The 27,131-nt window shown below is 36.2% G+C and overlaps 2 protein-coding genes across 12 annotated transcripts in view; one reads left to right on the top strand and one right to left on the bottom strand.

The window, feature by feature from the left end:
- Positions 1 to 1,248: 1,248 nt before the first annotated feature.
- On the bottom strand, positions 1,249 to 19,813 carry dikar (CECR2 histone acetyl-lysine reader dikar). Of its 2 annotated transcripts, none has more exons than XM_089694567.1 (10): positions 19,379 to 19,813; positions 19,155 to 19,280; positions 18,868 to 19,073; positions 18,461 to 18,787; positions 14,504 to 14,698; positions 13,363 to 13,498; positions 8,779 to 8,918; positions 7,805 to 8,067; positions 7,071 to 7,280; positions 1,249 to 6,541 (listed from the first exon to the last, which is right to left on the bottom strand). In XM_089694567.1, exons 1-10 carry the CDS (start codon positions 19,487 to 19,489, stop codon positions 2,145 to 2,147), a joined length of 6,111 nt encoding a protein of 2,036 aa, XP_089550693.1. In that variant the 5' UTR covers positions 19,490 to 19,813; the 3' UTR covers positions 1,249 to 2,144. The 2 variants fall into 2 exon arrangements, with proteins under 2 accessions (XP_089550693.1, XP_089550771.1); XM_089694645.1 differs by having other exon boundaries at positions 14,504 to 14,680.
- Positions 19,814 to 23,172: 3,359 nt separating this feature from the next.
- The window catches only part of RalGPS (Ral GEF with PH domain and SH3 binding motif), a 43,924-nt gene continuing 39,965 nt past the window's right edge, over positions 23,173 to 27,131 (top strand). For 2 of the 10 annotated variants that reach the window (XM_089695933.1, XM_089695896.1), the window contains exon 1: positions 23,173 to 23,274. Coding sequence is in view for 2 of the 10 variants with exons in the window: in XM_089695902.1 (XP_089552028.1) it covers positions 23,353 to 23,373 (21 nt within the window). In the remaining 8 variants the exon portion in view is untranslated. Of the gene's footprint in view, positions 23,468 to 23,903; positions 24,083 to 27,131 lie in introns of those variants that run through there. The other 8 variants (XM_089695884.1, XM_089695902.1, XM_089695879.1 and 5 more) reach the window with 8 other exon arrangements.

Genomic DNA, 27,131 nt, shown 5'->3' with positions numbered 1-27,131 from the left:
AAGAGTAATTAAGAATTTGTGTTATTGTTAAATTATAAAAACCATTTTGTAGATTAATCATTTATTTTCTTTCTGCAACATATACTTAAATTTATCTTATAACAAAGTAAATCTGGTTAGATTCTACACACTTATAAGCTTAATTGTAAAAATGTATGTAAGAAATTAAACCATTTACCTACCTATTGACATAAATGCAACAGTGAGGATGTTTGTTAATTAATAACTTATACAATCATAAAATAATATACTTAGTTGAAAAAGAAATATGGGTCACATACAAAAAGGGATTTATTTTGAGTATATTGTACATTTAGTTGCCTGGTCAGATTTTCTTGTAGGGCACTTCACTGTATGCTGCATGCCAGCTGGAAATAGTCTCCAAATTAGACACTACCTGGGATTGCAAAGTTATAGTATAAATTTAATTTTCAAAAGGATTTCTCTAAACTATCACTTCCGCAATTTAGTTTTAAGATCATGTGGCTTGAATAAGAGTTGTCTAAATCTGGTACATATAAATATTTAATATCTTGTCCTTTGAAAGGGGATAATAATAAAGAACAATGCATAAAAGATGTTAACAAATAGACATTCAATGTTGACATGAGGCTGGTAATAGTGCATAAACAATCACTTATTATATTTCAACTATCGTAAATAGACATCTAATTTACTAGAATAATACGAATCAAAATTGTTAGGCATTTGCAACAATTTTCCAACATATATAATTCTAGTAATCCCATAAATGCCATCTAGTTGCAAAACAAAAAAACGCTTGTACTATTAAACTAGACAATTAATTAAATTACTTAAATACACTTTTAAATAAATATTAAACACCTAGATATCAGAAAAAGACAATGTTCATCGCTCCACACTTTTCATGAATGGGAATCGAACCCACTCATGTGGTGAAGAAAGGGTGAAGATAGTATAATTGTACCAATCAACAACATTCAACATAACATCTACATAATATTATATGCCAATACAAACTAACTGAAACTGTATCCCTATTTGTGTGAATACAAATCAAAACACTGAATTTACTTGGATCATCAAAATGGTTTTCTACAACTCTTTATGAACACTAAAATGAAATTATATACATTTGTATTAATTAAACTACAAATTGTGATTAATATTTTACTACATTGGGATTCAAATTTTGGGTCATAAAAATTTGCACAAATACATAATGCATTTACTGCATAATGTAAGGTGAAGTTAAATATTCTGAAGCACATTGAAAATCTTTATTTTCATTTTTACACAGAAAATTATCTCATAGAATCTTACATCAATCTTAAGTCTTAACACTAAAATCCAGTGAATTAAGTATAATAATATTCAAAATTATTCGTATATAGCGAAAGTATAATTATATATTTAATAAAACATGATTTTAAACAATTATCAAAATATTTACACAACAAGGTAAAAAAAATTTAAACATAAAATTTCAATTAATAATAACAAATACATGATGTGACCTTAATAAGCGATAAGTAAATTAAAGCTAAAAGCTTAGAAGCGAAATATTCATAATCATTTATTTATTATAATTATAATATTGAAATAATATTATTAAAAAATTACTACTGATATTGCATGGCCTGCTCAAGAGAATGAGAACATCGCATAAAAAAGTTAACTATAAATGCTAAGTATGCTAACAAAATGTACAAGTAAAATAAAAATAACTTCTTTATACTAACTTCAGACACAAAAATGCTACGAACTGTTTTGTTCACATTTAACATTTATTTATTTAATAATTTACTATATAATAATATTGAAACTGACAGCAAACTACACATTGGGTTTAACATCGATTCGCTTCAACATTTACTCGAGAATATCTTTCGAAATGGACCTAAGAGGGATTTATGCTTGAAACGCTAACATCAATAATTTCAATATAACACGAACATAGAAGATTGCACGTACATAAATATTATGCATAAAAGATAAAATTGTCATGATGTAGAACAGCGATCGTTATAATATTATTATGAAACGTTCGAAAAATTCAAAAAACGTATGGCAAACCTACAAACAATTCAATCGTTCCGATAACATCCTGGGTCGTAACACGCGTAAGTCCACTCGCCTTGAGGTGAGCCGTAAAGCCAATATTATATCCAGGAGGAGCGGTTGATGGCGTCGTAGGGCTGGCGCACGCCGAGCGGCGGCGGGTAGGCGGGCGGGTACAGGCCCATGGTCTGCCGCTGCAGCTCCGCCTGGTAGCGCTGGATGTACTGCTGGTAGAGCGGCGAGCCCGCGTCGCCCACGAGCCCGTAGCCGGCGCGCACCGGCGAGTGCGCCATGAAGGGGAAGCCGGCGCCGGTCGGCTTGTCCGCGCCCGCCTCGCTGCCGCGCTGCTGGTGCGCCACCGCCGCCGCCATGTAGTTCGCGGCCATCAGCTGGCTCGTGCTGTTCCGGAAGTCGTCGATCGAGAACCCCGCGTTCTCCCCGTACATGCCGCTCAGGGCCATGTTCGTCGACGCTCCGAAGTTGAACGCGGTCGTCGGCATTATGCTCGTCTTGACCGATGTCAACGCGTCGTTCCCGCAAGATGTTGGATGTTGGTAAGTTTGCGCGGTGGGAACAGTCGGCTTCGGGTCTGCGTTCCTCTTTCTTTTCGGTTTCGCTTTAGGATCAATTTGAGCGGTCGCTGGTGTTGTCGTATTTTTATATACGATATTATTATCCTTGCTCATTGACACGGCGGGTTGCGAATAAATGTTGCTATGAGAGACGGTCGTGTTGACGTCAGAAACTAGACCTTTATTGAACATGTGTGCCATTTGAAATGTTTTGTCGTGGTACAACGACGAAGTAGTGGTGGCGAAGCTGGATAAATAGCGCTCGTCGTTAGAATATCTCTCCAACATTTGAGGAATGTTGGGCAAATTTCGGAGTGAATCAATTGGAAGGGTAGAATGAGTGCTGTAAGGGGTTTTGTAAGGGATAGAGGAAACGAGAGGATGGTTTTGAGCCAGTTTTTCTGCTTTCTGGGCCTTAGCCATTGCGTCAATATTTTTAACTATAGCGTCATCAGCACTCGATGTCACAATAGCATTCTCAGGTTTGTGCATTCCCCGAGGGTTGGGAATCCTTAGTTCAGAAGGAATATTCTGCGACAATTCCGGCGTCCGTTGGTTGGTTAGTCGTGGCATATTTGCATAGTTATTGTACTGCTGATGTTGCATATTTTTATAATTTAAGGCTGCTGCAGTGTCAGCCTTGTTCTTTTCTTCATTATTTACTGCATAGGTAGAAGAATAGTCCGATGGTAGGATATCTTGTTTACGCATTTGGTTGGTGTTCTTCCAGTTTCCATAGTCCAAGGCAGTAGACGATGCTATGTTGTTGGCATATAACTTTTTATTGGCCAATTCAATATCGTTGAGTGAAAAATTGCTTATTGCTTGACCAGTTGAGTGGTCATATTGATTTTGATGAGCGTGGGCTATATTTTGATTAATGCTCATGTCAGTGTGTTGCCGCTCATGCGAATGCGCTGGAGTCATGTTGCAACCAGTTATATTGGGTTTAGAAAGCGGCCTCGGTAACTGTTGGCTGTTCATTCCGAGATTAATAGCAATCGCTTCTATCTCATAACCCTTATGTGCTTGAATGGATGCTTTCTCTCGTGCCAGATATTCCACTTCGCGATTGTCGGTGCTATTCCTTCTATCTTCTGTATTGAAGTATCCCATATTAACCATGTCCACGCCGTCCTTCTTAGTCATTCCGAGTGGTTTAGTTAAGTCCACATTGTTTATGTCACGTTTATTTGCATGCGCCGGCTCATTATTTTCATAGGCGGGCTTCCGAATGTCGTACTGTTGCCTGTCTGTATATTCAGGCGGGCGCATGTCCCTGGCGTTGTTCAATTTTGCCATTTGAGATCTTTCGCTCAAAGCGAGAGCAATATCGTCCACTGACGGGGTATTCATCACCATATTGTTGACTTGTGTTATCTTAGCATAGTCATTCTTCGGTGGTTCTGGTTCTTTATGCTGAACAACTTTATCCGGCTGAATTTGCTCGGGTTCGTTGTAAGTACGCTTTTTCACTGGGAACAACGAAGATTTCGGTTCAAGCATCAGTGGAGCATTGTGATTAACATGGGAATTAGAATTAGCCGTCGGCTGTGGTGATATTTGGGGTTGTGAGTAATTTGTCTGCACCGGTGAATACTGTGCTGAAGATGGAGAATATGGGCTATTGAAATGACTGGGATACATTTCAGGCGCTGCTGAGTTGTAATCATCATTGCCTCTAGACGATTTATTGATAGCTGTAGCTTTAGCTGAATCATAGTAAGGGGGCGCGTTTTGAGTGTACGTCGGTATTGGGGATTTGTTATGGTCAATGAAATAGTTTGGAGTCGCGGAACCGGGTGCGCTAGATGATGACGCATACACGTGTTGAGGATACGGAGAGTATGGAGACTGTGGACCCTCGCGAGGACTGCAACTCTTATCTGGGCTACTCTTAAGCGATGTCGTATCTTGGTAGAAGCCAGCTCGGACTGTGCCGTTAATTATGGGGTATGTGATCTTTTGGAAATCGTCATTTCGCGGAGAAGCCGGAGATCTCAATAGCGGAGATGTGTGTGACATTTGATGTCGCGGTGAATCTAAATCTTGACTGAACGATGATCGTTCAGAAATAGAACTGCCTGTGCTCGTCCTTCTTTGACGAGGTGTCGCCGACATGCTCGGGTGTGGGCTGTCTCCTCCATCAGGGTTTGGTGAGTTCGGATCGTTAGGAGAGTCAAATTTAACTGCGCCCACCCGAGGACTAGTTTTAACTTCATTATTTTCAACTGGTTTCTCTTCATTTTCAGTTTCTTCAGCCTTTTTCTTGGTAGCAGCAACGGGCGCGGGTGTTTTAGGCGCTCCAAACGCTTTGAACCAGGCGCTAAGATTCGGTGTGGCTTTTTCCTGGCTAGGCTTCATCATAAATGGTGGCTCAGTTTCAACTTCTGCATCTTTTTTGTTACACATAGCAGGTATTTTTTCTGGTTCTTTTTCAATAATAATCTCAGGTATGATTACGTCTCCTTCTGTTTCAGTAGCTTTAGAAGCAGTTGTCTGTTCTTTGTCGTTTTCATCTTTACCAAAGTTATGATCATCACCGAGGGTAAAATCAACAGTCGGTAATACAGATCCCAGACTCAGTTTAGGACTCGGTTCTTCTTCCTTCGAATCTCGAGCTTTATTGGCTTGACCTGATTGATCAGTGTCGTCAGATTTATCAGCGGTTTTATTAACAAGATTGGTCAATAAATTGCCCTTGCTTTTTCCGGGTTGAAGTCTATCAATAGTTCTTTGTATTTCGCGACGTTTAATCAGTTTCGGTTCGCGTGAAGAGGGGCGTTTCCTTGAAGCTTCTTTTCTGCTGGCGAGTGGTCTTTCTCCTTGCGATAGTTCGTCGTCTTGGCGACTGCTGCTATCTTGTTCTTCAGTTGAGACTGTAGGAGCAGGGCTGTCGCAAGGCGAGCTCACAGTGGATCCCTTTGGAGCTTCATCGAGCCATTTACTGATATCTTTCACAGCTTCTTCTAACGCCTCAGATGCGGATTCATTCTTGGCTGAACTCTTCTTAACCTGCTTTTTATTTGTGCACTTTCCTTTAACGGTTTCAAGGGGCTCATCATCAGAGCAGTCATCGTCACTATCCTCCTCTTTATAATCTTTTTTCTTTTCCACCCGCCTAGTACTCCGCGGAGTGAACAGACTAGCAAATAGTGATGTATCTTTGTATTTCTCATTTTTAGCCTTCAATTTTTCAATTGTTTCACGTAGCTTTTGATTCTTTTCCTTTTCCGGAATATTCAGATTTTGCTTGTGCTTGTCACTCTTTTGCTTATAATCAAATAGCGATTCCCATACATCTTTGGCTGCATGTCGCCGCCTTTCCTTGATTTTATCATATTTGTCTTTGAGAAATTCACATTCAGCATGATGTTTTGATGTTGCGGGTTGATCGTAGTCAACTTTGTCAAATTCAGCTTTGCTGGTGTCTAGTTTGTCGAGTTCTGTAGGAGAAGGGGAGGGAGTGTGTATGGAGGGCAGGGGACTGGCGCTGCGACTTCTATTCGAGCTAGACACCGACTCTTGAGAGTCACTACGCTTTAAAATCTCTGGTGGCTCTGGTTCTGGATCTTGATGCTTACTCTTCTTCTTCTTTTGCCTCGACTTTTTGCCTTCCTTGTCTTTATTCTTGCCGTGCTTTTTACCATGTTTACTCTTGGATCCATGTTCTTTATTCTTCTTGTGATTTTTGGAATGTTTTCCATGCCGATGATGGTGGCCCTTGCGTTTTTTCTTCCCCTTATCCTTGTGAGATTCTTTAGATTTTTTCACGTCAGCTTCGTCTTCATCTTCGTCACCTTTTTCATCTTTTTTCTTGTCGGCTTTATCTTGAGCTTCGTCATTATCATTGTCACTCGCAGGATTTTCTGGCTCGTCATCATCAGATTTCTCCTTCTTGATTGAAGAGGTGCTTGATTTTGGTTCTGTAAAATAATGAACAAAACATATGATAAATATTATAAAAAAAAAATACCTATTCATGTCACTAGGAACATGGGTACTTCATAATAATATCTGCACACTGGCGAACTTAGGAGAATATCTTTCTGATAATAATTTCTTGGTTGCTGATAACATATAAGTAATTATCACCTACATTCCCATTCCACTTTTTCCATTTACATCAAATTAAAAAATCCTTAAAGTATTTTTTTCGAACCACCATCTTAATCATTATCTCTGACTTTATGAACAAAACTAGATTTCCGCCCGTGGCTTCGCCCGCGTTTTCAAAGGAAAACCCGCATAGTTCCCGTTCCCGTGGGATTTCCGGAATAAAACCTATCCTATGTGTTAATCCAAGTTACCCTCTATATGTGTGCTAAATTTCATTGTAATCGGTTCAGTAGTTTTTACGTGAAAGAGTAACAAACATCCATACATCCATAATTACAAACTTTCGCCTTTATAATAGTATTAAGATTAAGAATTAAGATTAAGATGTACACCTACCCGCATCTTCGGAATGAGACTTTCGTTTTTTTCTCTTCCCGGGCGCGTGTCTGGCCGGCGAGTCGCTGGCCTTGCGTTTATGGCGTCTGGTCGGAGTCGGGAGCTGGTACTCTACTGCTATCTCTTCATCGGACGAGGACACACGGTATAGATACTTCTCGGTAAGGCGGTCGAACGCCGCTTGCAGGTTGTCCACCATTGCTGTGTATTCTGTGAGGAAAATTCGATTTTTGAAGTGAAAACTTCTTTAGCGGCGTTGGGTATAAAATTTTAAACTCGCGTCATGACACGTGGCCTGATCGAAAAAGCGTAAGACGGATGTTTATTTTTTTTTAGGCCTTATATTCCATGCGTAAGACGGATACCATTCCAAAATATCAAACGTGCTGAACGTTAATAATCAATTTTTCACTTCTGCCGGCACTCCCGGAGTGCAACCCGTCTTTTTTTTAGAGTATATGATTGGTATCAACATATGTTGAATGAAGGAAGGTTATTTAGGTACAATAATTTATACATGGCTAATTTTAATGTATTAATTTGTAAATGTTATGACGATTCAAAAGTGCTAAGAAGTCTAATTGAATATATAAATGTTTGAGTTTCAGTTTAATATGTCAAATAAGGTTAGACACCGATCATTTTTTATCCATTACAATAAATAAATATTACAATAAAGACGTTTATATTTTTTAATTACAACAAAACCTACATAAACAAATTACCCATCTTACCATTATCATGTCCATTGTACAATCTGCAGTTATTGACAATCAGTTTGAAGTCTGCTTTGAACGACGAGAAGTCCGGGTAGAAGCCGCTGTCCAGCCTTTCCTCCATCTTGTGGAGGTCCATGGGTCTGCGGATCACCGTGTAATAGTTCGGAGCGTACTCCTCTTCAACTGGATCAAGGAACGGCCAAGCGTCCTCGTGGTTCGTCAGCTGTTCTAGCACTTTGTACATGTCGATCTGGATGTCTTCGTCCGTCTGGCTGAATCTGTAATCCAATAAAATTTATTATAACGTGATAACGTTTTTAAAATCGTTTTAGTCGGGTGACATATTCAGAAACTTGTGTCACACCAAAACCTCACGAGCGCGATCGCAGGTATAACGAGAGAGAGACGGACCGATCTCCCGTCTCATCTCGAGCGCTGCCACCAATAAGACGTTATCACGTAAACATCTCGATCGTAAACCTACTTTACAAACAACCAATTTTTTTGATATAGAATAATTATTGTGGTTTTAGTAAGCAACAGGAATTGTGACAATTTAGATTATACATCAGTACAAGATCTACCTGTTTGTATCTATTAGAGCTAGCGCGCACGAGCAACTTTGTCTCCGCAACTATTTTGTCTCTCCCACCTATGGGCAAGTATGAAAGTGCGCGCACGTAGCGACGCAACTCCCCATACAAATTGACGGGAGAGACAAAATAGTTGCGGAGACAAAGTTGCTCGTGCGCGCTAGCTCTTAAATTTTCACTTTTTGTGAAACAGGAAACATTCTAATTAACAAAAAAAATCTGCCAGCTATGTATACGAGAATTTCATGTTGTGTTTGATTCAACCGATGAAATAAAAGGGGAAGGTTCTAATTTGACTGTCTTCCGTCTTTTTTTATTTTTGATAGTTTTTTTTTACTAATACAACACTAAAACATAAATTTCTACCACAATTTTCAAAAACAGTGTCACACTCACATCTGCGACGTCTTCACCTTGCGCCTAGTGCTGTTGACCGGCTCGTCGTTGTCCGGTATCACGATCTGGCCCGTGGCCGACGCGAGCGAGTTGTTCGTCTTGCGCCCGGTGCGTATCGGCTGCTCTGGCGGTGGTTCGCCCTGTGACAACGTTATGAGGTAATAAGTCAGGCCTTATAAAACAATCAGAAAGCGTACGAAAGTAGAAGATGTGATCTGTAAAACACGGAAGCTTAAATGGGAATGGACTGGCCATATATTAAGAAGATGTGAAAAATGGAATAGAACATTGATTTTCTGGTATCCCAAAAATGGAAAAAGGAAACGGGGGAGACAGATTAGAAGGTGGGAAGACGAAATCGTAGCAACAGCGGGAAAAACATGGACGAGGACAGCACTGAACAGAAAAGAGTGGAAGGGAATGGAGGAGGCCTTTGCCAAATTAGGGCAAACAGACCAATCTGCCGATGTCGACTCATCAGTCTTAATTAAGTTTTTAAATGCACATATTGTTTACTATTGTTGTGTTTGATTAAGGCTAATAAATAAATAAATAAGTCAGGCCCCGGAACCATAGACACAATAGAAAATCTATTGTGTCGTGGACCGATCGGGCCACTTGGGGCTCAATGGGTTAAAACGCTCATAAGCAACATCCTATCCTACTTAATATTATAAATGCGAAAGTTTGTGAGGATGGATGTGTATGTTTATGTTTGTTACGCTTTCACGCAAATACTAGTGAACCGATTACAATAAAATTTAGCACATGTAGTTATAGTTATAGAGGCTAATTTGAATTAACACATAGGATAGGTTTTATCCCGGAAATCGCACAGGAACGGGAACTATGCGAGTTTTTCTTTAGAATGCGGGCGAAGCCGCGGGCGGAAAGCTAGTATTATAAATGTGAAAGTTTGTGAGGGTGGATGGATGTTTGTTACTCTTCCATGCACATACTACTGAACCGATTACAATTAAATTTGGTATGTAGGTAGCTGAAGACCCAGAATAAGACATAGGCTACTTATATCCCGGAAATCCCACAGGAACGGGAACTATGCGGGTTTTTCTTTGAAAACGCGGTCGGAAATCTAGTTTTTTTATATATAATAGAGCAGGCCGTATAGATTATGGATCTAAAATAAAACAATATTATGGCACATAAAAAATCTACAGAAGGAAAAGCCAAACCTTCTGAAGAAATATAAATAATAGAGAACTGTGAAAATGGCACAAATATAATAGTAGAAACTAAAGCCCTAGTTAGTTTCAAACTGAGTTACAGGATTTGTAAAATAAATGTTATACCATCTTTAGAATTTCATTTTAATTGCTTGAAGTTCGCGGAAATCTTATTAAAATAGACAGAGTTTATTGGAAATGCATTAAATATAATTAATTAGCGTAAAAATAAAGTTCTAATTGAGTTTGTAGAAAACCAGGTTCTATCTTATTATTTTATGCGTGACATAAAAAAATTATCTTAGATTTCCAAAAACGACGTTAAGGGCTTGGTCTAGTAGTGCAAACAAATGCATCCTGTCATCCTATATGTAAATAATACAAATGTACTAAGGGAAAGTTGCTCCACTTAATTTTTAAAAATTAAATCATTCGTATGCATAATTTAATATTCGTAATAAGTACCAAAAATGACAATTTGAAACAATTTTCGTGAAAGTTACACCGGGTGATTTTTTTTATCAGTACACAAAATTTGCGAATAATTTCTATTGATATCTTCAACTTCATGTTTATATAACTGATCAACTTTTACAAATAAATTTGGACGAAATATAAAAAAAAATAAGCTTTCCATACAAAATGCAGAACTCTATACACTTTTTTCGACCTAAGTTTCTTAGTGAAAGTTGTTCAGTTTAACTAATAAAACGGATAAACAAATTTTGTATATAATAAAAAAAATGTAATGTTTGTGTTAAATGAAAACAAAAGATATTTATTTCTGACTAGCTTCCGCCCGCGACTCCGTCCGCGCGGATGTCAGTCTTCGCGTCTTCTACAGATTTATTATATTATGTGTAATATATAGATTTATATTGATAAACCTAATAAATCTTTTGCTAGCATTCTGATGCTTTATCGGTTGCACTGGATTTATCTCTTTTTTTTCAATCGCTTGAATGATATAGGATGGGTCCTTGATGGGCATCGAATGCTGAAGTCTCGAATCAATCAATTCTGACAGTAGGCAATTTATGTAAAATCTTGATAATGGTCCATCATTTTATTTTGCCTAAACGTTACATACTTTTTTATATATTCTATTTTTAACGAATGATTCACTCCAGTCCAAACAGCAAATAAGCAGACTTCTGCTTCTGCAACGTTTAGTTGTCCCTGAATTTAGAAAAAATAGTCATGATTCTTATCTATGACAAAAGTGTTATTTTTTGCATTGTATTTCAAATATTTAATTTTTTTTAACCGCATCTTCCGCATTCATGTCTTTTGCCGGAATTAGACATTTAACTTCTACTAGTCCCATTTTCCCTTTTTGATATGGGAGTGTATAAAGTAAATTTTTTAGATATTTCTCGTTATACTTTTAAAAAGTTATTATTGTCATTTTGCTCATTAGGTAAAGTTATTTCGATATCAGTTTTAAGTTTTTTGATACCTGCAATAATAACGTCATAATCGCCTGCACATACTTAACGATTACACCCTGTATACAATCCACCATCCACATTCATAATGTTTTCCTGTCCTCCTCTCCTTTACGCTGTTCACCGATACATTTTAAATGAGTAAATCTGCTACCACTGAAGGATGTTTCATTGTGATCAGCAAATTTTCACCACTGTTGTCGATTATTTGTTTTTCATTTTTAATCAGCAATTCATCATCAGTTTTGTTTTTTGCAGATTGGTGATGTAGGTACCCTAACAATACGTCGAAAAGGGAAAGCATCAACGAATTATCGTTTTCGTCCTCTTTTTTTATTCTTCGCGTCTCTGTTACTTGTGTTTGTTTAGTTCTCAACACCCACTGAATTTTCTATGTTATTGTGATCTTCCATTACATCTGAGTTTTGATGATGTGATGATAATCCATTCGTTTTAATATTGGTACTAAGAGTTGGTGGACTAAACTAGAAATGGCGGACTAAATTTGTCAGCGCGTCTGTAAGATCAGAATATAAAACCAACATCCTGTATTTAAGTTACAAAATTAATAATCAAACAACATGCCGCTACGTTGAAAATGACTAGAAGAAAAAATTAAAACACCTCGGCATATAATTTTGGAGTAAACAAATCATTTTCCCCGTATGGGGATTTCCCCGGATGAACTTGGGAAGTTCAAGTTCTCAATACAAGTTTATATTATATTTCGTATTTCTCAAACGAAAAATAAACATTTTTGGAACTTCAAAAAAAATTATATTATAAGAAAATTTATGAGATTACTTTAGTTTTTAAGAAATATACATCCCTTTACTGACACCCCGTAAAATAAAGAAATTGTTGCCAATCACCTTTGCAATCTATTTGGTTTCATTAACTTTATGTTCGAAGATAATTTTTTTTCTAGTAGTTACACGCGTATTTTTTTCGTTTATTTTCCATATCGAAATCAAATGTTTAAAAATACGAATATTTGCACAAAACTAAGATAAAAATAATCAATTAACAAAAATATTAAATTTAATGAAGTAGAGCAACTTTCACTTCGGTATGAAGGAAAATCGAGCGTAGAGCACACGTCAGAACGCTCCGGCCCAAGGAGCGCGACTAAAGAAATTCGCTAGGATTTTTCCTAATTATTTTAAATATTTTTTTAATATTTAAAGAATTATCAAAATTCAAAAAAAAAATTTTTTAAAGGATTAATACTCATTGGTCTTCAACCAACTCGAATAAATTAATGGAAAAAATAACTTTTAGCAGTATTTATCAATAGATTTTGTAAGGCAAAAAATGGGAAATTTAATGAATTTATAACGTTCTAATTAGGAAAATCATAAGTTTTTCGGCAATTGTATTCAGCAGTTTTTAATAACGACTATATAAGGATAATAATGCGCTGATCAGATTGTATAAATTGTAATCGGTTGCAACGTAGTGAGTGCACAAACTTAGCTCGAAATGATTTTGGGGGAAAGAGACTTATCTTGAAGGCCTGATTAAGGTAACATAAAGTAACTTTATAAATGTGAAAAAATTCACGCGCATTGCGTATATAACACTAATTGATAAACAAGAAAAAAAAATTCAGTTTATCATTTCATTAGCCGGGAAAAAATTGTCAAATAACTTGTTAAAAACGCAATTTTGCTAGACTGCAGCCTTAAAGTTCTCAATTAATAGTGTATCTTTTTAACCACGTTTATATTGTCTTCACCTGTATGTTCGTATGTTAAACAGAATTCTTTAGACTCGATTTTTACCTACTTTCGATAGATTTAATTCAAACTTTATACACTTATCAAAGAACAGTGGCAATACAACAATTTATTATATTTACTTCTGTACTGTCGCATTTTAGTTTTAAGTTTTTTTTTGCTCTATTTCTACATTTCTTTATTTGTTTAGTTTAAAGTCCTTGACTAACTTACTTTATGCGTAGCGGATGAGTTTTTTGACTTCTTTCCCTTGGTCTTGGTCTTCGACTTGCTGCTGCTCTTCTGCGGCATCTCCTCTGGCCCCGAGCTGTCGGAGCTGTCTGATGATGACGACGATATCGACTTGGATCTGGATGTGCAAATAAACAATGTTACTTTGAATTATGTCCCTATGTATGCTTAAATCTTTAAAACTCCGCAACGGATTTTGATGCGGTTTTTTTTAACAGATAGAGTGATTCAAGAGGAAGGTTTTAGTATATAATTTATTAGGTTTTAGACAAAGCGGGCGAAGCCGCGGGCGGTAAGCTAGTATATATTACAAAATCGTAAGTATTAATTGCTTGCAATTTGTTCCGTTGATCCCTATCCAAGATAAAACATGCAGATTTTCCATTTTAATTTATTATTTTATGGTACATACTTGGATATAATAATCATTCATTTTTTATTTGCAATTGAACATGATATTAACTTACTTATAACTATATAAGATACATTTTGAACAATAATAAACATTCTCATATATTTGTAAAACTCGTATTTGTTTACTGAATTAACTCTCATTCTCTAATCTCTACATAAAATTTAAGTTAAATTCAATATTTTTAATTTTATAATACCGAAAACAAGGATTGTAAATGTTATGTTTTAAGAAATTAACACAATCGTCCGTAATTTCACTCTACGGTTATAATAAATATTTGAGAAAATCTATGAAATTATAATGCCTATACTATACATTTATTTAAAAAAATACCGGTCACCTATGATATGGCTGCACTCCACAAATAAAATTGGAAACAAACTAAAAAAAAATTACCGCGAGACAACATTGACGATCGATTCAAACTGAATCTAAACAAAAACAAAAATATTTTATTTTTATTATAAGAAAATTAATGTTTTATTATTATTTGTTATTTCCACGACAATACGAGAAAAACCAAATTCACGATCCGAAAATAATAAACAATAACATCGTTGTATCATAGTAATTTAATTTTCACCGCTCATTTCAAAATAATCCCCGAGACAAAATTGCCGCCACCGTAACCGAAGCTTAAAAACACAAACAAAAACAAAAACTTTTCAATTGAAAACATCACGTTTCAACAGTGAACACTACACTGACCTCAGCAGATTCCTTCGCTTGGCGCGGTTGCGGCGCGCGAGGTCCTGGCTCTCCTTGCTGTCGGAGTCCTTCGACGTGTCCACATCGGTGGTGGCCTTGCTGCTCTCCTCCTCCTCCTTCTGCCGGATCTTCTGCAGCACGCGGCTAGACGTGCGCCGCGGGGCAAGTTCGAGCAACCTTCGAGGCAAACGCAACCTATTAACCATAATTACAAACCGCTCGATACACAGTACCAAAAGGGACACGGTTAATTACAAAAAAAAAACAATATTTCGCAAGCATCGCGCGAACTCCGCGTGGAAGCCATTGCCATGGCGTTGTGACGGGGTGCGGAGTGGCGCGTAGCGAACTTTTATTCGCAACACATGTAAGTGTTCAAAGCCAAGCGTATTGTAAAAGCGCGATGGGATGAGACAATGTGCTTCACGCACTTTGCCACATTATAATGTGTGACGATGAGAATGCATCTTGATCGAATTAAAAAATTTATAAATATGATCATTACAACTATTATATTCTATACGAACTATTTTTAAGTATTGAAAAGCAAGTGTCTAAAATTGAATATACTAGAGGAAATTTTTTGGTTTAATTTTTTGTAGATAAAATAAAAACTTATGAAGTGGTATTTGATTTACTCAAAAATAACCTACACAAGTTCAAGAGGAATCTCAAGGACAAGTGTTATCAAATGCTTCCGTTTTGGCATTGTGAAAACTTCAGAGTATTTAGAGAAATTCAAAACTTATTGCAAGTTATTCTTAAGCCCTTGGTAAGGTGACTTGTCCCTTGCAGCCTATCGTTGAAAGTGAAGCTTTGAAGTATCGACTGCAACGAAGGGAGCTAGCTAATAGCCTCACCATTTAGCTGACTTCATAAACAGCACCCATAATTAATGTGATCGAAGAAAAACCCTACACGAGAACTTTGAAACCATATACCTATTAAATTTTAACCATTCTTAACACGCTACCATGTGTTCAAGTTTAGGTACATAGAAGGTCTTCATTATTATGAGAAAAAGCTCAACACGTGCCTTACATTATTATCGAATTTTCTTGACTACCTACGCTCCTACTCAAGAGCACCGAGAGTGGGCCGTATAGTTTTCTTAATCCTTTCATACATTATTTTTAACACACGTAGGTGTATCAACACACGTAGGTGTAAAGTACATGCGTTAAATCGATAATGTTTTTATATAGGCATTTTTTTATATATTTAGGGTTATTTGTTTAAAAGAAAGACATTTTTATGTGAACTCAATAAAATATCAAACATATTGAGATAACTCCTTAATATAAACTGTTTGAAATTTGAAATCTATTTTCCGGGAAAAATTGAAAATATAATTTCATCCGACTCAGAATTTCATTATAGTACTTTCAATAATGTAACACAAAAGATGTAACTTTGCTGCGCTTTTTGTGCTTTTTGGTCACGTCAAAGGACCGTAGTTTGAAAACTAAAGAGACGCAAAGGCGGTTGAGTCGTTTTTCAAGTACTCGAAGGATGTAAAAAGAGCTTTCAACAGGTACCTTCGCAGGCATCTGTACGTAATTGCGCTCTGTCTCCGGGGGCCATAGTACACTGGTCGCAAACTCTAATTAAAATTAAAACCCCTGGAGCAGAAACAAGCGTCAAAGCGTTTGCGAGAATCGAGAAAATAATATTTCATTCGCGAGCATCCCTCTGTAGTTCCCATAACTTAGCTGAGAGTAAATATTGCGTCGCAAGCGGACTTCGGTCCTAGAGTTTAGGCTGTGTTCCTAATCAATAACGACAAGGGCATCTCGCATAATATATTGTGAACGCACAGCAGAGCGCTGTTATCAATTACGCAGGTCATCGGAAACGTAGATACAGATATGTTGTATCGTGTATTGTAAATTAATTGCCAATGCAACGTGATAATGTTCATTAATAACACCCTGATACGAATATCCCATAAAGAGGCGGCATCATTGATTTTAACCAAATTAATTGATTCATTTAATTTGACAAAGTTCCACTAAATATCATATTAGCAAAAATGAAACACTTATATTGTTGTAATATTTAAAAAAATCCGTGATATAAAAAGTAGCAAATTATAAATAGTTAACAGATATAAATTAGAAAATCATATCAGGAGAAGCAATAATATTATTTCCATAACGAACAATTATGACATGAAAACTAATTGCGGATCAGGCGAATTGAGCTTTCGCTGAAATTTATTGACGCTTAACTTTTGTATTTTAAATACTAGAAAATATATTTATAATTGCAATTAGTTTATAGAAAACAGGATGAATAAAAATATGATGTTTATTTCGCTATCGATTTTGTTTTAATATGAAAGAGAACTGGAAAAGCTCTTATGATCAGAGTCGGTAAACAAAATTACGTCCAGTGGATCGAAAAGGGCCACAATAAAGATCATTTTGATACAAAATGGTTTCACAATGCTCCCACGTGGCACGTGGACGATGGAATACATGCCGTATGGTTTCCTTTACAAGTCCAAATGTGATGCGCAATAACATTTCTAATAGAAAACTCGCGCATTTTGTGGAAAAATCTCATTTACTTTTCAGAGTTTGAATAATATTATAATGCGCTTTTATGTTATTTTATGTCTTTTTTGGCCTAGAGATCAATATTGATAAATATTCAATTAGAATTATAAAAGAGTTCTACGCGGAATCACACAGCATTGTGTTTTATTATCAACAAATTTATTGCTCTATTGTCGGAATCGTCGGAATTTCCAAATTTTCGATCAAAATATATCTTTCGCAATTTCGCAAAATTCATTTTGCTGCTTGCTGCAATGCTTTCATATAGCTATTAAAAGTGCGTCATACTTAATAATATTCGCTCAAAATAAAAAATTCGCTTTGCATATAATGTTAGTCACAAACATAGTAAATGGTTGGCAAGCAGTATCAATACTTGATGGAAACAAACAGCTAACAGCCAGGTGCAGGCTGAATCGGTAATCGCCTGCATTACTTACGTCATCGATTTTCAATTATTTTAAATATTTTATTGTCTCAAACAAGTTAGTAAGTTAAAATCGATGGAAGTACGAAAATAGATGCAATCGTTAGTAATATCCTACTTACTAAACATTGCCTTTGCCATGGGGTGGAAGTAGGGTGGTTATGACAATGTAATGATCAAAAGTTATAGAAATATAAAGTGAAACATTCTAGCTGCAGATAAAATATAAGTTACTGAAAAATTATTAAAATCTCCTAAATTTTAAACATCATAATAAGCTTGTAGTTTGGCTCCAATAAATTATGTTCTGATTTATTTCACACACATACAAAATTTTACAATTTATGTGAAATATATGTAACTAACTATATCTTATTAGGTACAACAAATAGTTCTGACGCATTTAGTTCCATGAAAGAGACAAGTAAGGTATATTTATAGGACACATGAACCTAAAGAGGTGCTATTGTAATATGAAGGAACATTGAAAAATAACAAAGAATGCTTTGCACAAGAATAGTGATAACAAAAGAAAATGACTTGTGTTATCCAATTACATCCTTTCAGTGAGTTACATCTTAACAAAACATTTCTTCTCCTATTTAGACTTTCAATCTGATATTCTAAGAACAGAAAATTGGACAAGATTATTCAATCTTGTTCAATTCTCTAATACCTAGAATCAAGTTGCATGTTCTCATATTAAAATTATTTTTATACTAAATTCAATGAAACCAGAAAATTTCCTCAGATTATATTTTTTGCTACTTTATCAAATTTAAAATAGATTTAAGTCTTCAGTCCCTGACATTTAACAAAAAAATTAAAAATCACATTTGGTCAATGTTGATTATGGCCTGTACCTTCAAAGGAGGCCTAATCCTGTGAAATTAATAATGGGCTGATGATGATGATGATCAAAGAGCGCAATTCAATGTGTTATGTACATTTTATACATATTTAACTTACCTTTTCCGCTGTAGACGTTCCTTCTCTTGAAATAGTCTTGGTATTTCTGGCATAAAATTCTGTGAGAGCGATCGGAACAGTTCCTTCTCAACCTTGCTGGTGGCCTTGCTGAACTTCTGTGTCAGGTGGGTCCAATCCTCTTCCGTAAAGCACACGACCTGCCACACCCTCTCTGTTTCATCATCGTTCCACTCTTCCCCATGTAGCCAGCCGCGCTTCTTATCCTTGCTCTTCTTTTTCTTTTTCCCTTTCGGCTTCTTCACTATATCCTCTCTGTACAATCTTGTGCCATAGAAATACCAGTACGCTGAGTCATTGTCATCCCATCTAAAGAAGCAAAATCCCACCTGAAGTATTTGTTTCTCATACACATTGCAACATTTGTACTCAATATGTTAATTACTCACCCGAGTGGTTCCACCCTCAGGCTCTCGGCTTCCAGGTTCTTAAACAAATCGAAAACATCCTCAGCGTCTAATCGGAAATCACATAGTGCATACAGGATCTCAACTTTTCTGCGCAGCGGCAGAAACTGAAAGTCAATGTCAGTATTGAAGGGGTTGTATCGTCCTGATTCTTGACATTTTTGCCGGAATAGACGTCTCAAATACATCTGAAAAAAAAGCTTCAGTTAGTCCTATATCTAGTGCGTAGTAAGCGAAATAACATATGTTTACAGTATTGGGTATATTACCTGATAATTAAACGCTGAGATGTCATTGTTGCCCAAACACCCATTTAGGAGTCGAACAATTAACTCTGTCAGCAAAGAACTACCAGAGTCCTCGGTTCCGTCTGTTAGAAGAGCTTCCTCGAGCTCCTACAATATGTTCATGTTTTTTGTTTATAATTATCAATAAATAAGGTCTATAAAGCGTAACAACGTAAATATATATGAGAGTTAATGATTTTACTCACTTCAATGTCAAAATCCAGAAGATTGAAAGCAGTCCGAAATAATGAGCAAAAATACGCAATACTTGGTACTTCCCACCATGATTGTATGTCAAGGAACCGTGAGAAATTCATTCAGGGATGTTGTGTAGAGAAAAACACAAACTGATCCTCTTTTTTTCACAGAATCCTATCTAGAACTCGATAAAAGATGGTAACATAACCTTAAATCACTATTCCTTCACTGTACGATGAAGGAATCTATGCGAAACGCGCTTCCATATTATCGGGGTTGCTTCAGAATGATGTAATTAAGTTTTGTAAAATTTATTTTTTATTCTCAAACACAGACACGAATATGCGTTGTGTATTGGAGAACACAAACGCCATAACAGTTTACAAGTTATTCAAGTACAATACTAGCACGAGATGATAAATCATCTTCTTGTCCTAGATCTGATCGCAATTTAATTTATAAAATCTTTATATATTTTTTACAATGGTATAGTTGTCTTATTATCTTAAATTTTATCCATAATATTACTTTTTAATAAAATAAAGCACTCAACGATTTCAGTGCTAACGGAAGTTATTATAGATAAGTATATCTTGTTTTGTTTTATTTTTGCTCTGCCTCTATAGTCTCTCATTTCATTGATCACAAATTCGTTCAATACAACATAGACAATTTTAGTATTACCAACACAAAATTTGTTATATATTATTAGAGTGTTTCCATCTGCAAGTAAACTTCAGTCTGTCTGACAGCAACAAATTATTACTATTCTATAACTAGCGGTCCGCCCCGGCTTCACCCGTGGTACATATTTACATTTTCTCTACATAAAAACCATTCTCGTACTTCAAGGAATATAATAAAAAAAGAATTATCGAAATCGGTTCAGCCGTTCTCGAGTTATGCGCTTACCAACACATTTTGCGATTCATTTTTATATATAAGAAGATTACGACAAAATATGGTTTTTGAAGTGAAACTTCTTTATCGGGGTTGGAAAAAATTAAGTGTAACATTTTTTCGTGACGCGTGACATTTTTCCGTTACGCGCCATCTTTTTCTTTTCCCTACCACGCGTGATTCGACGTATTTCTGTAAAGTTGCATAAAATAAATTATTTTTTGAAAAATAAGTTTCACTTCTTACACACACTAGTACACGTACACATTTTTTTTTCTCTTAAAAATTATAGAACTAACATTCTATATTATTAGACGACTTAACTGATTTATAAAAAGTCAATTTTATAAATATTCTCCATAAAATACATTTATCTTAAACCGACTAATAAAAACAATATTTTATGCACATCAGACATTTTTTATTTTCATCGATACTTTCGGCAATAATTGTGGTCCGATTTGTTCCAAAAGCTATCATACCGTAGCAGGTGGTCCGACTATCATCAAATCAGGATGTTCGAATCATAAATCGAGGCTAAATAACTTAATCGATAGCAGTTTTAACTGACTTCCCCGTTTCCGCTTCAAAACTATAAATTATGTAAGATAGGTCACAAATTACAATGGCTCTATCTTAATTTTTGATGCGGTCAGGTCGGTCAGGTGGTGCAAAATGGTACCTACTCTTCAAAGCTCAACAGCGAATAGCTAGGACTTTTTGACAATTTTGTAAATGGATTTAACTACAATATTCCTAGCCTGTTGTAAACTTCTCGGTAACATAGGTCATATTATATGATCTACCCAGGGCTGGCTTTCAAAGATGAGTACATACTACATTACTACCCGTGAATGGTGAATAGGAAGAACATTATTTTTGTTTAAACTTGTACTTTGAGTATAAACCCACCCATGGGTCTGTACTGAAAGATCTTGCGTTACATTTTTTATTCGTGCTAAATATTACTTATAAAAATATTTTTAAATAGTTTATGATAATACCTATATTTATGAAATTAAATTACACCAATATTAAGTATAAAAAGAAAAGATTTTTTACTGCATTGAATAAGGGCTTCTTAGGCCGTGTTTCCACCTGCAAGTAAACTCGCGGAAGTCTTGCATGAGTTACTTGCAATATCGTTTACATGTCCAGCAATTTATTGCTGCAATAACTGTCATGCGAGAAGCTCGCGGATCATACTATCGCAACTTATCGCGGAGGTGTTTACACACCAGATCTTGCGAGTGTCGGGATAGGAATTAGTGTCACAATTTTTCTATTCTATTTTGTGAATTAATGTCGTCATCTTGACGCACGTGTAGCAGCATTAACAATTTTATTTTCAAAAAAGAAAAAAAGATCAATTTGGGTTCGAGACTGGATTTCTAGGAGACATGAAGCTGGTACTTACCATAATTTACTGCGCGAAATACAACTGGAAGATGGTCAATAAAAACAAATTTATATCTTATATATAAAATTCTCGTGTCACAATGTTAGTCTGCATACTCCTCCGAAACGGGTGGACCGATTCTCATGAAATTTTCTGTGCATATCGGGTAAGTCTGAGAATCGGCAAACATCTATTTTTCATATGTACCACGGGCGAAGCCGGGGCGGACCGCTAGTAAATATATAAAAAAAATATCAACTTGTAATAAATAAAATTGTAATATTGCTGTACTATAATTTATAATGTGTACTTTATAAATGTAAAATTATGAACTATTGTGAATAACATATTCTTTGAATAAAAAATGTTGTGTGGTTTTATGAAACCACGGTAAAAGTGAAATTGTTCGAACGGTTCCGAACACTGCTTTGTGTAGCGCATGTCGCGTGACGGTCGGCTGCCGAGTAGGTATACCTACTCGGCAGCCGCGATACACGCGACATGCGGTACACAGACCAAAAAGTTTGAGACGATGTAATAAAAGTTTCACTTTAAAAACTTACGTAAATTAGTTAAATTATATAAAATTAAATACTTAAGCATAATATAAATATTTGTATGCCAATTTGTTGGCGAATTGTGCGGACATGAAATTTATTATAAAAACTTTCTAACCACAATTCAACAAATAAATTTTCATTTCATTTTCAAAAAATAATCACTTTATTCCATCTCTAAGATCTCATAAAATTCTATTTACTTTATACTTTCTCCACAAGAGCATTCACGACTCATTATTTTCAAATAAACAAAAATAAAAGCCGTGCGGGCGATACTTGCAGCTTGCTGCGAGATATACGGAACTAGAGCGAGAAGCAGCGAGATCTGTCGCGAGTAGACGCAGTCATGTTTAGAACTACACACACGCTTTCTACACACGCTTTCGCAACTTCTCGCAAGAAGCGCTTGACAAACTGTCGCGACAGAACTTGCTACATCGTTTACACTTGCAAGCTGCTGTCAGACAGACTGTCGGACAGTTCTTGCAGAAGTTTACTTGCAGATGGAAACGCCGCCTTATGGCTGGTTCACACTTTGATTAGTGCGAGTGCAGGTGATTAGTGCAGGTGTTTAGTAACTACGTGTGGACAGCGACTGTTTAGTGCAAGTGTTTAGTAGGCTGTGTAGTAAAGTGAATAGAAGCGTGTTCTATTTTTTTGCGAGTGGACTGCGAGTAGCCACGACCTGCGCGCCCTCCCTTCCCCCTCACTCGCAGTGTGCCTGCCTAAACACGTCTGGACACGAGTGTTTAGTGTTTAGTGTTTAGCGTAGTGTGTAGTGTCGCGAATTGCACCATTGACCTGCACTCCCACTAATCACCTGCACTCGCAGTTGAATTGGACACTACTCGCACTACACACCTGCACTCGCACTAATCACCTGCACTCACACTAATCAAAGTGTGAACCAGCCATTAGATTTATATGTTCCTACATTATCTGTAGACCTTAGTTTCGTTAACAACAGTCAACATCAACTTCAACAATAATTTTAATTACTGCCAAGCACAGTGCCTAGTGCCAAAATTTAGATAAAAGTACATAGGTATAAAATTTATTTTTAGAAAAAAGAAGAAATTGTTGTAATAATAAATACAACTTGCATGATCTAAATCTATTAAAAATGAGTGGTGATGTATTACAAGTGAGCCTTAAATGAATACGGCTTTATAGGGAGTAACCCATCCAAAGCATTGAAATGTGTAATCGATAATAATTTATCGATGCTAATTGTGTATGTAGGTACCTATTTTATTTGCATTGACTTATTTCTTAAATGTTCTGTAAAATACTATGTAGTCCATAAGTCATAATAAGTAAACATTAATTAAAGTTATCAATCTGGTTATACATCCAAAATCCGCTGAATCCATATTTTAGTAGTTACTTGCAACAATGTACCTATCCACTTTGTTGCATGTTATGATTCGTAAGGAAGTGATTACGAACAATCGCCCATTCTTATCCTAATCATTTCTAAGAAGACGCGATCTCCAGATCGTGGTACTGTTTAAACATAGAATAAATCAGTTACACACTAACCATCTTATTGTACGGACCTTAATTAAATTCATATAAATTAAAATATATTTTTTTAAAAGACAACCCGCGGTCGCTGGTACTTGACTGGCGCAGCCGGTAGGATTTTCGCGTGGAAATCCTTATTCAGTAATCCTTATATTACTGTTTTCGCGCAAAAACTCCAAACTCAGTTTTACGCGAATATCTATGTAAAAGGACTGTCTATACGCAGCTGCAGATGCGAAAATTCCGAACCAAATAAATTCGTCAAGTGATTGTGTGAAAGTGTCGTGCAGTGTGTGTAACTCAGGAAGAATGCAGAGGAGCAGCTTGTGAGTAAACCTTTTCACTTCCCTGTTTTGTCTCATTTTCCACAATTTACAATCAGCATCATTGGACCATATGTTAATCTGATTTTGTTAGCACAAAAATAGGCTTGCATAATTAGTTTACATATTATAGCTACAACGCGTAGTACTAGGTTAAGTAAATCAAAAGTAAAGTAAAATTGATTTTGGTATAACATAAATTATGATTCCGCAGGAAATATTAAATATTATACCTAAATAGGACGGTAGCGAAAGCTTACTGAACTTATTTATAGCAAAAAGCGAATATGTAATAAGAAATTTTAAAGTCGAAGGAAATAGGAATCAAAACGAATACTTATTTCACGCAATTACAAGTAGGCTAGTTGATGAATCAGCCAACTTATTAAGCGAACATCAAGATATTGTGTCTTGGGAAAAGTTCAAAAAATACTTTCTCAACATTTCTGTGATACAAGATCCGAAGAGTGCATAGCGCTAGAGCTAAAGTCATTAAAAATTAAACATGGTGAATCGTGCAATCAGTTTTGTCAGAGAATACAAAGCATAAGAAGTAGTTTAGCATCTAAAGTTAATAGGCTAACTGAAACAGGTATAAAATCCGCAAAAACTGTAATATATGATAACACAGCGCTAAATGTGTTTTTATATAACTTACCGGAAGATTTGATTGTCGGCTTAAAAGGAATTACAAATTTAGAAGATGCTATAAGCACAGTTACGGAGGAAGTAAATTTCTTAAAAATAAAATAGTAAAAGGCAACGCGCACAATTAAATGCGTCCAACGCAACCTTTTATACCTAATTTTAAACCAATTTCATGTATCTTCTTATATATAAAAATGAATCGCAAAATGTGTTGGTAAGCGCTTTTTTATTATATTCCTTGAAGTACGAGGATGGTTCTTATGTAGAGAAAACGTAAATATATACCACGGGCGAAGCCGGCGCGAACCGCTAGTAACAATAAAAAAATAAATCGCAAAATGTGTTGGTAAGCGCATAACTCAAGAACGGTTGAACCGATTCTGTTAATTCTTTTTTTATAACATTCCTTGAAGTACGAGGATGGTTCTTATGGCGAGAAAAGTTGTAACATGTACCACTGGCGAAGCCGGGGCGGACCACTAGTATAACAATAAATTTAATCAATGAGTAGGTAATAATTTTAAATTTGATATTCCTAACCAACCGCAGGGATACAAACCCAATTTTAATCAAAATAAAGGATATAAACCTACTATTTTAAATCAACAACCACCAAACCGAAGTTTTGGCCAATTTAAGCCACAAATGAATAATTTTAATAATAACTTTAAATACGGTAACTATTCCGAGTACAGGAAATTTTAAATTTGTTATACCTTACCAATTCAAACAGAATCCATTACAAGATTCTGATGTTTCAATGCGCACCGCGCCAATAAGACAAAACATGTTGGAAAACAAGAATTATGAAATCGAAGCAAATTTCTTAAAAAATCCGTCACTCGAAATGTACATGGATAATGAAAATGTAAGAGTATTATTATAATAAACAATTAAATCCTAATGAAGAAAATTTTCAAGAGAATGCCTCAATAGACAACCCGAGGTAATAAACTTAAACTATTGTGACACTATATTTAGATTACCTCCCATTGTAATACCGGAATTAAATTCACATTTTCTTATAGACACTGGTAGCAGTAGGTCTTTCATTAGCCTCGAAAAAGCGAATGAATTTTATTCTAAGCACAAATTTCATGGCACTTAGAAGTTCTTTGCGTTTAGGTGTAATCAACCTGGAGCCCCAATAGGTATGTTTGGCCTTAAAGTCACCACCAACAATAAATCTGTCGCCAAAACTCTTGAGAAGGCTAACGTATTTCTCTTTATTAAAAGATTCTCTCGGTGGGAAATACAAGGCTGATATAGATGCAGAACCACGCTTGGTTTCAACGCATACTGATACGGCCTGTACTTCTTGTTCTTCGATTTTACTTATATCATAGTGCTTCAACTTTTCTTTTATTATCACTGCACTTCCACCTCTAGCTGTATTATTTGGGTGAAGTGCGAGATATACTTTGTAACCTTTAAATTTAATGTATGATTGTTTGGTGAAGTTTGTTTCCGATACTAGGCACACGTCAATATTTTCTATTTCAAGGACAGTTTGTAATTCATTGTGGTGTTTAAGAAGCCCATTGGCATTGCATTCTATTATGCTAAGTATTTGAGTCATTTTTTAGCAGTAGATGTAGCATTTCTATTGCTACTTTCCAGTTTCCTTAGTCTCTCGTCAAATGTGGACATAAGGCTTAAAGTTTGGTTGAGTTTTCCTTCAACGCTGGTTCTTTTTTTTTATATTAGGGCGGGCAACGGAGCAGGTGGGTCACCTAGTGAGGTAATCACCACCGCCCATGAGCACTCACAAAGTTACCTTTGTGAGGCTGTTGCCGACTGTCGAAGGTAGGTATAGGCTCTCCTTTTAAATAAATTCATGTCATACATGTGCGGGAATACTGAACGGGGTAGATTGTTCCACAGGGTGGTGGTACGTGGAAAAAAAAGTTTCGCGAGAAGCGTACGGTACTCGTTCGCCAGCGGTCCAAATGATGTGCATGGAACTTGGCTTTGTGGCGGGCGGTGCGATGATGAAATTCCGCAGCAGGTATGAGCTCAAATAGCTCGTCTGAACACTCCCCATGGTATATGCGATAGAAGACACACAGTGAGGCAATGTCCCTTCGCAAAGCAAGAGGGTCAAGCCGATCGCTAAGTTTTGGGTCGCCAATCATTCTAACTGCTCTACGTTGTACGTGATCAAGTGGAAGGAGTTGGTAAAACGGGCCTCCAGCCCAGAGATGTGAGCAGTACTCCATGTGTGGCTGTATCTGAGCTTTATAAAGTAAAAGAAGGTGGTCAGGCCTGAAGTACTGCTTCGTTCTTTCATTTGGTTGCTTCCTTTCGATGGTAACCACTCGCGATTTGTGCAAAGGTGATGTGCTTACTTACTTGCCTGCTTTCTTTCACAGCTGAAAAAGAAAGAAAGAAAGTAAAGAAATTT

The sequence above is a fragment of the Colias philodice genome, chromosome 1 (assembly GCF_061535455.1).
Source record: "Colias philodice isolate Cphi_HAF_F1 chromosome 1, ilColPhil1 Martin Lab GWU primary, whole genome shotgun sequence".
Taxonomy (NCBI): domain Eukaryota; kingdom Metazoa; phylum Arthropoda; class Insecta; order Lepidoptera; family Pieridae; genus Colias; species Colias philodice.
Note: the sequence above shows the minus strand (reverse complement) of the source record. Positions and strands in the feature narration are given on the sequence as shown.

Coding starts and splice junctions, on each gene's coding strand:
- dikar (XM_089694567.1), bottom strand. CDS start 19,489: ATGAATTTCTCACGGTTCCTTGACATACAATCATGGTGGGAAGTACCA. Junction 19,074..19,154: donor TCTCAGCGTTTAATTATCAG/GTAATATACCCA, acceptor CTTTTTTTTCAG/ATGTATTTGAGACGTCTATT. Junction 18,788..18,867: donor CTGAGGGTGGAACCACTCGG/GTGAGTAATTAA, acceptor TTGCTTCTTTAG/ATGGGATGACAATGACTCAG.